Source organism: Corvus brachyrhynchos, unplaced genomic scaffold (assembly GCF_000691975.1).
Source record: "Corvus brachyrhynchos isolate BGI_N302 unplaced genomic scaffold, ASM69197v1 scaffold106, whole genome shotgun sequence".
In the NCBI taxonomy this organism is placed as follows: domain Eukaryota; kingdom Metazoa; phylum Chordata; class Aves; order Passeriformes; family Corvidae; genus Corvus; species Corvus brachyrhynchos.
In genome coordinates, this window is record NW_008238834.1 from 4,068,942 (window position 1) to 4,081,940 (window position 12,999).

The 12,999-nt window shown below is 33.8% G+C and overlaps 1 protein-coding gene across 1 annotated transcript in view; it reads left to right on the top strand.

Moving 5' to 3' along the window:
- The window catches only part of SMCHD1 (structural maintenance of chromosomes flexible hinge domain containing 1), a 58,271-nt gene extending 45,653 nt beyond the window's left edge, over window positions 1-12,618 (top strand). The window contains exons 37-47 of the mRNA XM_017738313.1: window positions 1,776-1,902; window positions 2,079-2,198; window positions 3,557-3,642; window positions 4,661-4,783; window positions 5,052-5,242; window positions 5,720-5,829; window positions 7,163-7,233; window positions 8,105-8,276; window positions 10,206-10,364; window positions 11,077-11,200; window positions 12,197-12,618. Of these exons, the coding sequence (XP_017593802.1) occupies window positions 1,776-1,902; window positions 2,079-2,198; window positions 3,557-3,642; window positions 4,661-4,783; window positions 5,052-5,242; window positions 5,720-5,829; window positions 7,163-7,233; window positions 8,105-8,276; window positions 10,206-10,364; window positions 11,077-11,200; window positions 12,197-12,296 (1,383 nt within the window). The 3' untranslated portion in view covers window positions 12,297-12,618. The remainder of the gene's footprint in view (window positions 1-1,775; window positions 1,903-2,078; window positions 2,199-3,556; window positions 3,643-4,660; window positions 4,784-5,051; window positions 5,243-5,719; window positions 5,830-7,162; window positions 7,234-8,104; window positions 8,277-10,205; window positions 10,365-11,076; window positions 11,201-12,196) is intronic.
- The last annotated feature ends 381 nt before the right edge of the window (window positions 12,619-12,999 follow it).

Here is a 12,999-nt window from a genome sequence, read left to right on the forward strand (position 1 = left end):
GTTAAGAAAAGGTGCAAAAGTGTAGCTAAAGGATCAGCTATAACCACTGGTCTAACAAAACACTCTGCAAATCTTGCATTTACACCTGTGGTAACATGGTGTAAATTGAACACCTCTATATGGGTAATAATAAGTCCATTTACTGGCCTCTGACAGTTCAGCTAAAATTACTGGGTAATTTCTAAAGACTCCTTGCTAATGCAGAAGTAAAAATTTTTTGGTTTATCTCCATGTAGTAGTAACCTGGTGTTGCATAATTGTGACCTAAATTCTCCAGTCTTCCTTTGGTGACAAAGCTACCAACCTATGTAATGGAGGGAAGTGTACTGGGGTTTTGGGGGGTTCCATTTGTTTGGCTTGTTTTGCCTTTTTCTTTTTTTTTTTTTTTTTTTGGAGCCAGATGTGAGGGTTTTTCTACTCATGTATTCCTGGTTTGGTGGGAGGTGGGGGGTCTTGCATGCTTCTTCCTCTCAATTCTGCGATCTAAAGAGATCCTGCTTCTTTTGACAGTAACTTGTGTTCCCCAGTCATCCATGGGGACTAACTGCATTTCAGTGAACCCAGTATCTCTTCCCCCCTTCAGGCAGTTTTCAGGCATCTGATTTATACTGAATTCACTGACTTCAGACTACTCACAAAACCTGTGTGGAAAGGATTTGTTGGTTGTGACGTACTGTACTTTTCATATGACTTGTAAGGCGGAGGGGAAGGGACGTACAAGTGTTCTTCAAGTATTTTGAAATTGTTCCATCTTGTTTATAAGGACAGTTGTGTACAATTAGCATGAATATAATGAAACTGATAATCTGACATGTTTACCCTTAGTCACAAGTTCAGGAATACTGAGCTTGTTTAATGAAGAAAAATGTTTAGATTTTTGTTAACATATATTTTCTAAGAAAAAGATATTTCCACTACAGACTTCTCCTGATAAAATATGTAGCTGCAATATTTTTGAAAGCCATGAAGACTATCTTTGAAGGTTATATATCTATCTCTTCTTTTAGGCTTCAACCACCTCTCTCTTGATTTGGCCAGTTGAGTAGCAATTTCTACATGTTAAAGGTGGAAACAGTATGAGTTTTACTATAAGCATTATTCATTTTGTGCATGATACCTTTCCCAAAGTAACAACGCATTTAGATATTACCTTTACTAATTTTATTTCTGTTTATGGTTTTATAATATTTCTCATGTTTATAAAGAAAAGCAAAGGATTTAGTTTGCCTTTTCAATAAGGAATTGATAAGAAGTTAAATTTTTATGATAGTGTTTGGACATATATTGTTTATTCATTTGGGACCTGCTGTCTACTTCCATGGTAACAACAGTAACTTTAACTAAGCACTGGGAATAGGTTGTTTTTCCCTCTCTGCGTTTATGCATTGGGTCTTTCTTTTTAATGATCTGTTTGCATTTCACATACTGAATGAAGTACACCCAAGGAAATCTTGCTTATGAGACAACGCAGAGGATATTTTTTCTGAGCATGTGCCTCTAAACTAAAATATATAGCCAAAAATAATAAGACATTTAAACAGGTAAAATGATAATCTTAATTCTTAAATAATGAAATTGCTATTGCTATATCTTTGTTTTTTACTTTTGTTTAACAGTTATAAAAGGCATTTCCAAGCCAATACTTAAAAGTGTTGTAATACTGTATAGACATCATATGTTAGGTAGCTTAGAAGATTTAGTATCTGAAGAATGCTTGTTTTGTGTGTAACCTCAAGCATAGGCAAAAACTTAGATTTGTTTGTTTGTTTTAATAGAATTTAGTGCTGGCTGAAGACAGTCCTGGAAGAGATAGCACTGAATATATTCTTGTCTTTGAGCCACACCTGCCAGCTTTGAAAACACCTTTGGAACCTTATTGTCTCTCATTTATGTTTTACAATGGTATGTTTCAATTACTCTAAAATATTTGCTTTTCCTTAGAATCAGCTATTTTTAGATCCATAATACATTTTCAGAACTATGTAATAGCTTAATAGATTTTTGCTAATGCTTAAACTAGTTAAGTATGTTAGCCTATTTTCTTCTAAAAGTATATATATACATGCTTATTTCTGTAGATTCCAAGAAGCAGCAGCTGATGGCAACACTGACAAGGGAGAAAGACCAATTATCTAAGTCTATAGATCTTTACAGAAAGATGTTTGATACTACCAACCAGCTCGTGGCTGAAATGAAATGTAAGTTCAATCAAATATGTAAGTTTTTCTGGGAATTAAAGTTTTTTCCTGTAATAATTTTGAGAGTATAGAGAAGGGAAGAAAATTCAGTATTGAAATCATGAGAGACAGTAATTAGAGGGGAGCAGAAGGTGTGTGTATCTTGCAGGGAAGCATCTAATTACTTGGATGTACCTGCCTATAAAGGGTCTTGATTTGAGGTAGAATGTCTTATGTCAGAATTATCAAAAGGAGAAAAGAAACATTGAAATTGGTGATCTGATTCTTTTTATCCGTGACTGCCTTTTACTCCCATCTTTGCATGCTCATACATCTGGGAATTCAACATTTGCCTAAAAACAATTTGAGGAGAATGAACTATAGATAATCCTCTTTAAAAAAGTTAGTCTTATGTTTTCATAATGTTACTTTACCCCTTCACGTTTGACCCTGTATACGTGATTCAGAAGTGTTGTGTAGCTATTTGTTGTTTATGTTCTTCAGAAAATGTAATCCTGTATGAATGTAATCCTTCATTCTGTTAAACTGCAGAGTAGTGTGAGGGCACTGGTTTATGGGAATGGAAGAAATGAATGAAATGTTTTCTTTGCTTTTTTTTTTTTTGTTGTTGTTTGAATCATCCTTCCTGTTGATTGTAAGGGGTTTTTTTAACAATTGCATTTTGAATTTTTATTTTAAGTAATCATTAAGTGTAAATAAAGCAGACTGGCATTAGAAGATGTTGCTGTTTCTTGTAATTTTAATACTGCATATTTCCATTATGAATGGAAAGTCCTGAATTCCAGTGTGAAAGGCATAAAAGTTTGTTTCGTACTTGCACATCTGTAGAGAGTAAGTTAGAGTACAGCATTATACTTTATGCTTAAGTACATTTTTCAAATATAAACATGTTTTGAATAGAGAGTAGAAAGCAACTCACCTGTTTACTCATTTTTTTTTAAATTAGTTAAGATATGAGAGCTGAGGAAATAGTGTCCAGAAAGTGGTGTGCCATGTAACAGACAAAAGAAGGTAGTGCCAGCCACCACTCTTCTCTTCTGTCTTGCCATTTCACCTGTTGGAGAACCATTTAGAATGATAATAGAGGATGAAAAGTAAACCAGCTGACATTCTCAGACTGATGTAAGGTCTAGGCCCCTTTGCTTCTTGAAGCTGAAGGCATGATGCCAGCTGAAATTGCTTAGAAATGGGACAAATCACAAGATCTGTGTGGAAAAATTCTGATATTCTGTGCTGAGATTAAGAAGTAGATAGGATCAGTTGCAGCTGGCATAATTCTGAAAAGTTGTAAGAAATTCTGTAAGTGTTCCATTGCTTTCTATTATTTCTTCACTCTCTTTTGATTTTATTTGTTTCAGGTCAGGTTAAAGAAGCTGAAACAAGAGAAGCTCTCTTGAGGAGCGAACTGAAGAAGCACCAAATTGAATTACCACCGACAAACATAGTATGGCTTATTTCTTACTGAAGTCCATTAAAGTCTCTAAAATTGATAACAGTAATATATCAATAATAATATTGCTGAATTATACCTGTTACCAAAACAGTGAAAATTTAAACTGTAGGAAAATTTGTGGATCGATGTCAAACTTAAGATTTTTTTTTTTTTTATTCTTTTTCTGTTAGTGTGAGGATATCTTAAAAAACTGCTAGAGAAATAACAAAAACCTTCTCTTTTATATCCTGGTCTTGTTTTTGTGTTTCTGCTAAGGTTACCAGTGTTACTAGTACTGCTAGATTTTATAACAAGTTTTTGCAGGCTGATCAATATACGTTGGATATATTCTGGCATAAGTAGGACAAAGGAAAACACTTCATTTCAGAGAATCAGACAATTGCATATGTTACTGCCAAAGTTCATGTAAAAATAAGTTTTGAAATATTCAGGGCAATGTACCCCATTGCTAATTTCCCATAAAGACCCAATTATATTTTAAAGAAACTTTTTAAAGGTTTTCAAACTAGTAACATTTGGCAAAAAAAAACCCTATAGTAAACAATTATCTTTAGATCATATAAAACCAAGTTACAGTCATTATTCACAAATCAGTAAAATTAAATTGCAGTCATAGTACTGAAGTTCCCCCTGCTGGCTAGATTTTTCAACCCTGGACATAGTCCCCTTCTGAAATGGCTTCTTTTTGTACATTCATGATTGTCTCTTCCTGCTGTTTTAAACTTTTGTCTCTAATCGAGCACTGATAGTTCTTGGTGAAATGTTCCTTGAAGTCTTTAAAAACTAAAAAAAGAAAATAAGGAGTAATTAAAAAGCTCAGTCACAATTGCAGTGAGCTTTCCCTTTGCTCTTCTCTGGGATTGTGCACAGTAGTCCCTTATACATTAAAAGTCTGTTTCAGATTATTGAATGTTTATTGTTAGAAAGTTAATTGATGACAGATGAGATAACTACTACTGCTGCTCAGTCCAATGGTAGATGCTTGCTGATTTTAAATTTTCATTCTCAGCTTCAGTATGTGGATTCTCTTCTTAAAAAAAAGATGTCGGAACAAGAAGGAGTAATGAAGCAGCCAAGGAGAACTTGTACCCTCCCAAACTATCCAAAAGGCAACCAGGATATTCTAGGCAAGGTGAGTTTTCTCACAGGGAGCCGTCTAATGAGTTTTGTTGGTTCCAGAAAGTGGGAGTGATGAACAATTAGCCAACTGACTAGGCAAGTAATTCTTGAGTAGTATTAAAACAGAGATAGCATTTTCAAATCAGATGACCAGCTCCTCTAACAGAGCCATCAACAGAAGAATTAAATGTCTGTCTGAAGTTGCAGGATTATTGTGATTACTATGAAAAGGGGAGGTGCTCTTGGTTTCTGTTTTGACTGTTGTAACTTCTGTGGTACAGATTGCACATTTAGCTCAAATTGAGGATAACGAAGCAGCAAAAGTTATCTCTTGGCACCTGGCAAGTGACATGGACTGTGTGGTCACACTGACCACGGAAGCCGCTCGTTCTATCTTTGATGAAACTCAAGGTCGACAACAAGTGTTACCCCTTGATTCTATTTACAAGAAGACACTCCCAGATTGGAGCAGGTAGAGAAAAAACAATCCAAGTTCTGCATTTGTCTTAAATACTTCTTCAACTTCTTTTTTTGTCTAATTTGATTTTTAAACTTTACTCCATTTAAAGAGTTGAGGTATACAATTTCTGGGTTCATTATTATAGCAACAGTAATATCACTTGAAACATTAGCTGAAATCTTAGCTTTGTCTTTAACTGCTGTGTGATGTTCTTTATTTAGTAAGGTGTTTCTAGTAAATAAAGAATACAGTGCATTAAAACTTGTGCATAAAATTAGTCATATGAATTTGTTGGAAATAATGTCTCATAACAAATCAGTGTTTCACTAAAACATCTTTAATATAACTGGCATTTCAGATAATGGTGGGATCATTTACCTAATGTGGAAGTGTTAAGATGCATTCAATTCAGTTGGAAATTTCTGACTAGAATAAGGACAAATTGCTTTCTTCTTTTCTTTTCCCTCACTCTCCCCTTTCTTTAACCAGACCTTTACCTCACTTAAGAAATGGAAGAACCTTCTTCAGACCTGTTGGAAATCCAGTGTTTGCCAGAGATCTGTTAACATTTCCAGATAACATAGAGCATTGTCAAACAGGTAAATGATATGAAAGAAATCATTAATAACTTCTTTCTTTTAAAAAATAAAATACAGAAACATCATAAGTTATAATCCATTCAATAATCTTCATTGGTATGTTTGCAAATACCAGTGTACATGCCTCCTGAGTTTTGTAGGTAAAAATAGGAGAGCTTTAGCACTAATTATTTTTAAACAGAAGTTTTAAAAATTTCAACAATGACCACTTTCTTCTGCTTGTTGTCTTACTTTCATTTTCTCTACTTAGATGTACTACAGGTTTTTTCTTTTTTTAAATTCCTGCAGCATTATCCTATTCCCAAGCTCTTTAAAGCAGAAATTGACCATCACAGGATTAATTTTATACATACTGCAGAAGTTACTCCTTTTGTTAGGCTGTGTTTCCAGTTCTGTTCCTCTCAGAAATGTGTAATGTATAGATTTAAGTACATGCAGACTGAACTGTACATGACTATGTGTGTTATGCTTAAATAGTTTAATAGTTTTAAGAAATATTTCAATTTTTATGTAGATTTCAGTTTAGGGAACTATCATACTCTCACTCTTTCTAACAATGTAGCAATCCCTACCTTTTTTTTTTATACTTCTTTTTTTTAAGTAAGTAGACCTGCTCCTTTATGTGGAGAGTTGGAATCTGTAATTACTTCAGTAATTTTTGCATTTTATCTCACAACTTCCACTATTGAAGGATTCCTCTCTACTGTCAATAAAGACCAATTTTTAGTCCTGTGTGGTTTCAGAAAGTTAGATACTGAGAGTCTTTTAACTATAAATTCTTCTTTGAGTCCCTTGGGGGTATTGAAAAACCACATTGCTTGACATATCTCATGCATTTGAATGGATTTTGAATGGAACAGACCTTCATGAGCAGGAGAGTCTTAAGCTCAGTTGGATCGTTAGCCTGTGATGTTTTTTTCTTTGATAAGCCATTGAATATGAAAAAACACATTAAGAAACTGAGAACAAAATTCAACATTCCAAGAAGATTTTTAAGAGGTTATCATTTATATAATTTCATGAAACTTGGGATTTTATTATGTGTGTCTCGATAAATGTAAAGTATCGAGAGAGAATTTTATTGGAAAACACAGGCAATTATGCCAAAAGGCAATTAAACATACTAATTTTTTTTCATGAATTCTCTGATGAAAGCAGAAGATTTCATGTCTATCTCAACCTCAGAATAGTATTTTATTGAAACAAAAATGATATACATGCTATTTCCCTTGCACTTAAAAGATTTAATAATGATGCCTCAGAACTGACTTTTCAAACTTCAAGTTATTTTGCTCTGGAGAAATTCCATAGTTCAAAAATTTTTATTTTTCAGTGTTTGGTATGCTCTTGGGTGACACTATCATTATAGATAACTTGGATGCTGCCAACCACTACAGAAAAGAGGTATGTTTCAATTATTCTTTAAATTTTATGATGCAGATATATTGCATAGCTACGTATTTAATACATTACAAACTTAGAGTAATTGCCAAGTTTAATGCTGTGTTAGCTGTAAGTGTGCTTACTGCCTGCGGTTCTCAAAGCACTTAACAATGAACGAAATCTCTGTTACTGGCACTGACAAAATGATCTCCATTCAACAAATTCCATTATGAGAATGTTGCCATGGCATATGGGACCATGTTTCCAAAGACAAGCATTTTCAGTTTTGCTGTTAGTATTAAATGCAAGTTCTTCTGTACTTTCCTAGTCATTCTATGTGTAATAAAACACAGGAGTCTAAGGCACATGAAGAAATTTCAGGTCCACTTCACTAAAAACTTGATATGAAACTTGCTAGATCTCTTTGGGACCCATTTTATTTAGGTTTAATGGTACACGTTTTAGCAGGCAAGAGTCTCTGAGGAAATCCTGACACTGGGCACTTTTCCTTTCAGCTTAGGACTTTTCTAGAATCAAAATAATGATTGAGCATAAGAATGTAGAACTGTACTTGATAGCCTTGCTTCCTAATGTATGGTGATAATCAGCTTTTTTTGGGTATAGACCTAAATTCTGCCTTCAGAGTTCTGGTAAAATGTGAGAACACAAACCCAGAAAACCTGGTCTTCATAATTCTTGACAATACTGCTTAATTTTAATTATGCATTCTGTTGCTTGAAAGCAAGGTCATGATGTAATTTCATAAAATATGTTTTCATTAGGGAGCAAGCGGCACTGCAGTTGAAAAATACAAAGCTTCACAACAGCATTGCTGAAAACCTAGGTTTTCTGTGGAGTTACTAATTTGTTATCAATTTTTATACCTTTGTAGGTTGTGAAAATTACACACTGCCCTACCTTGCTGACTAGGGAAGGAGACAGGATTCGCAGCAATGGAAAATTTGGAGGCCTGCAGAATAAAGCTCCTCCAATGGACAAACTCAGAGGAATGGTATTTGGAGCACCAATGCCAAAACTTTACTCTACTTTTTCTGGACAGATAGGTGGGTTAATGAAGTCATAAAAATACAAAACTTACAAAATTATAATTACAAAATTAAATTATAATTACAAAATATATTGCTTATCTATGTTTTTTATTCTCTTACGTAATATAGAAAGGAAAACTTCAATTTAGCATGAAGTTATTTTAAGAAATAGGAGCTGTACAGTGTTCTGTTTATAAATTTGCCTTTTTTAAAAGCTTACAGCTATTACATTTCCTGAAATAAAAAATAATAATAATAATAATGAGATAATCCCCTTTTCTCCTAGTCTTATTAAAGATGGAGTATAAGCAGTAATAATCATTCAAACAGCAGGCATGGGAAGCTTGAGCTGATTGAATTCCAGCATCACTGAAAATTAAGTTTTAGGTCTTTCTACTCTGGAAACACCATAATCAATTTAGGATTTCTTACTGTACAAGTGAGCTCTATGAAACAGTGGCAGAAAAATTCATGTTCTCAAGAGAGAACATCTCATAAGCTATCCTGTGGGATCACTTCCATTTCTTTATGTGCTTGGATTCTTCATTTCAGAATAAAGGTTATAAATTAAGTTAGAAGATGCAGTTTCTGACTTGTAACAACTGACCTGACTGATGGGTAAAACACTGAAAAGTATTATTTACAAACAAGATTGTTCTTAAATACTTAATTTTAAAAAGAAAGGAATGAATTTTATCCACGACAGTGCAATGGAGAGGTGTGGGGAGAGAACACATGTACCTATTGGAGTAGCCATATAGATAAGCAAACTACTTACCACTGACCAATTGAGTAAGAAAAAAAATAAGGATTAAAATGATCTTTTCTGGCATTTTAATAAAAATATATTACATGTATGAAAAACATGTAAGCATGTCAGTCACAGACTGAAATACGCTGCGTTTAGCACACTTTGTCTATCAGCATGTTTTCAATTCTTGAACTCAGTTATTACCCAATACAAATTATATTGGAATTTTCTGTAATTTAGTACTGGAGCAATCATGGTAGAAGAAAACAGCATGGTTTAATTTCACTTAGATAAATACTAGACATTTAAAGGAAAATCATAGTAAAATTCCATTTTACTTATATGCTTGTAGCGTAGAAGTTGCTTAATCTGTTACTACACTGGCAAGGTACCTGTAAAATAAGCTGTACTAAAAATTTGCAGTGCCTTTTGTCAGTCTGCAGCAGCTCTCTGTGTGAGAGCTTTCACCCCATGGCAAACTTAAGGTTTTTTAGTGTTCAGTTAAGCTTTGTGCAAGATACCTCATATTCACCTCAAAGTAAAATGAATGAGCCCAGGCTAACATGCTTGAACCTTTACTTTATTACTTGACATATTTATTCAGTGCCTGGACATGGAAAAATTTTTTGTCTCATACATTTAAAGAGGAAAAAGGATCATCAACAAAATACACCCTTGTTTATCTGAGTCTGCTTGATTAGATTGCCATCGTGGGACAGAGTGAAACTCTGTAAATGTTCACTTGGTCCACAAGGTGGAATACAATTCAAGTCAGTAATACAACCTTCTGCTTTGTAGCACTGAAAGCACAACATGGTACAAGCATTTAATGTCATCTGCAGTTGAGAATTTCACTTGGAGAACACAGACAACAAGCTGTGTAAAGTGATACCAGTTTCCCACATAATTTTCAGAGTTTGCGGGTGCTTTACTGTCATCTAAGATATGGACTCAAAAAGAAAAGAGGAATCAAAATATTGGATATGTTTTTTTTTTTTTCCAGGCACCTTTTCCAGTCATTTTAAGAGCAGGTACCAATCCACTATAAGTTTGGATGTTTTTTTAAGTAGTGCTTTTGAAAGATAGGTTTTCTTGTGGAGTTATACATTGTATACGTTGTATTTGGTAGCATTCTTAATCAAAGTGGTCATTTATTTACTGTTTCATGGGTTATCGTTTTATTCCTCAATTAGATCTTCTTCAGCAATACCGTGCAGCAGTGGTTAAACTTGATAATGTGAATAAGGACCTTGACTTACATTTGCAGTCACTGAACACTCCAGAAATGCAAAAGAAAAAACAGGAACTTGCTGAACAAGAGAAAAGCCTCAAGCTAGTAAAACAAAAATTGGGTAGGTTATTGTATTATAATTTTGGTGTCCTAAAGGAGGAGAACAGTTAACTGCAACCAGATGTATTCTGCTCTTACAAACTAAGAAGTTCAAACTATGACTGAAGATTGTTAACATTAATTAATAGCTTAGAGATGTCACATTTTAAGGAAAGAATAGAAAAACTGTCTGTAGTAGTATGATGCTGTGCATATTGCCTAGAGCAGCACTGCCCTGTATTGTGATCAGATAATAAGAATGTGGTCAGTCAGTGTCTTGTGAACATGAAACTATGATCTCACTAGTAAGAGATTATATAACTATTAGTGTGGCTGGCCCCGTGCTACAGAACACCGGCATGCTTGTTGAAATCACTGCGTAGTAAAGAGTTGAATTGCTTTTGCTAAGGAAACACAATCAAAACTTTGTGCTATAAAAAGAAACACCCCTAAGTCTGCAAGGATTGTCTGAGTTACAAATTTTTTTATGTCAATATCAAAGACTTTATGATATTTCAAACTATATTTTAAAAATCAACATTTACTCTGTGACAGTTATAAATAAAGCAGATAGTCTTAGCTGTAATCTTTGAACTCTGTTTCAGATATAAGGTAACTATAAAATTTATGACATTTCTAAAGTCTTACTTCAAAGGTTTAACTCTGATTATAGAGCCCATTTATAACCAGGAGGTTTAATTTTTCTTTTATTGGTTCTTGCAACTTTTTCATAGGTATGACTCCTGCTTTATCAGATAAAGGTGCTGAATCATTACTTCAACCTATAATGTTAGATATATCTGACACCCCCATTCCTCCCAAAAGAATGCGAAGAGAGACAGTGAAAAAATTGTATAGGTAAGTATTTTCTGAATCTAGTCACTATTTTCCCATAATCTGAATTCAAAATAAAAACTAGTTTATTCTGCATATTTTTCAATTCATGTTTGTATCTAGTAAGCCACAATGAACAGTTTGCATAAAGCTGATTTTCAGGATAATTTTTAATTTCTTCAAAGTTTCTGCTGCTATTTAAGCCTCATATAAAGATTTGGTAATTCTAATTCTCTTTACGAACTGATTGGCATCTTTGTGCATCACATTCCCCTTGTTTTCTGGTATATTCCACACTATTACACCCCAGAACTATTTGAGATGGTTTGGTCTGTAAACTCTTTTAAGGTCTGCTGTCAAATACTGGACAGATGAACACAGATTTTTTTTTTTCTTACAGAATAGAATCATTCTTACACTACTTTTTCTAAGTAACTATCTGAGGTGAACTGGTGGTAAAGTGTTTAATGCAGTTGTCTCTTTACCCATGCATCTGTTCTCATTCCCTCTGTGCTAATGAGCATTTGAACACACACACACACACAAATTTGGGAAATCTGTATAGTCGGTATCTTTAAAATGACATGGAACTGACTTTGCCATTTCTCATGTCTCTCCTGATGACTACATTACTGTCTTTGCTGAACTATGGTCATCCTTCTGAGATTATTTAAATCTTACCCAGTAGCGTTCTTTGACTCTCAGAACAAGTGTTCACTATATTACTATGTCTCTTTATTTTTTATATTTGTTAGTATTTTAATTTTTATCTACATATAGAACGGAAGTGGTTATGTATTTAAACTAATATTACCCTGATGCTATTCTTCATTTTAACAAAATAAATACAATAATAAGAATCTGTACAAATATGGGGTTTATATTGTTTACACTTGTGGGAACTCTGTGCTATATATATTATATATATGTGTATGTATATACATATATACACACACACATATACATATATATAAAAAAGAAAAGCTTTGCTTATAAGCCACTATGCTATGTTTTGTTCAGCTCAGAAGAATGGATCTCTTCTGGAAAGCAGCAGCAGCAGCCAGTGCTACAAATGACCCCTTCAGAACTTAATGGAACTCCACGAAAAAGAAAGGCATAGACTGATCAGACTTGCTGGGAAAAGCTGTGTATTGAAAATGTGAATACATTCAGTTAAAGGAAATACTCATGTTGTATTACCATTACTCTCAAGATTTTTATACTGATAGAAGATATAAATGTATTTCAGTTAGTAGTAACAGAAGTTTAAGTATTTAACACTGATAGCCCAGTTTTTGTATAGGTAATTTTCATTTCTAAAAGCTTTCAGAGTTTTTATGTTTGTGTGTGGAAAAAAAAAGTTTAAAATATATTCTTTTTTATTTATGAAAATAATGATCTTTTCAATAAAATTGCTTCAGTACAAAGCACTGACAATACAATCACTTGTATTGAATAGATTGTGTGATGAAATGAGATTTTAATTTAATAAGCATCCCAGGCTGTCTTGAGGAAGATAGTCAAAGGTCACCTTTAGTGATCTGCATCACAAAGATTTTAGTGATGAACAGGGCAGAAAAGGATAGGTGTGATTAAAGATAACATTTCAGCCAGGGTCAGAGCAAGCAGCTGGAAACGGACTTGATTGAAAGAAAAAGGGCAAGAGTAGGAAACTAAACTTGAGAAAGTACGGAACTATTAGTTGAAGCTGTGTAAATAAAGAACATAGGAGACAGTGTTCAGGGGTGTGGACATATTGGTTCACATCTACCTCGAAGAATTTCTGCCTCAGAGTGAATGTTGACCCCAAATCTACTGATCTG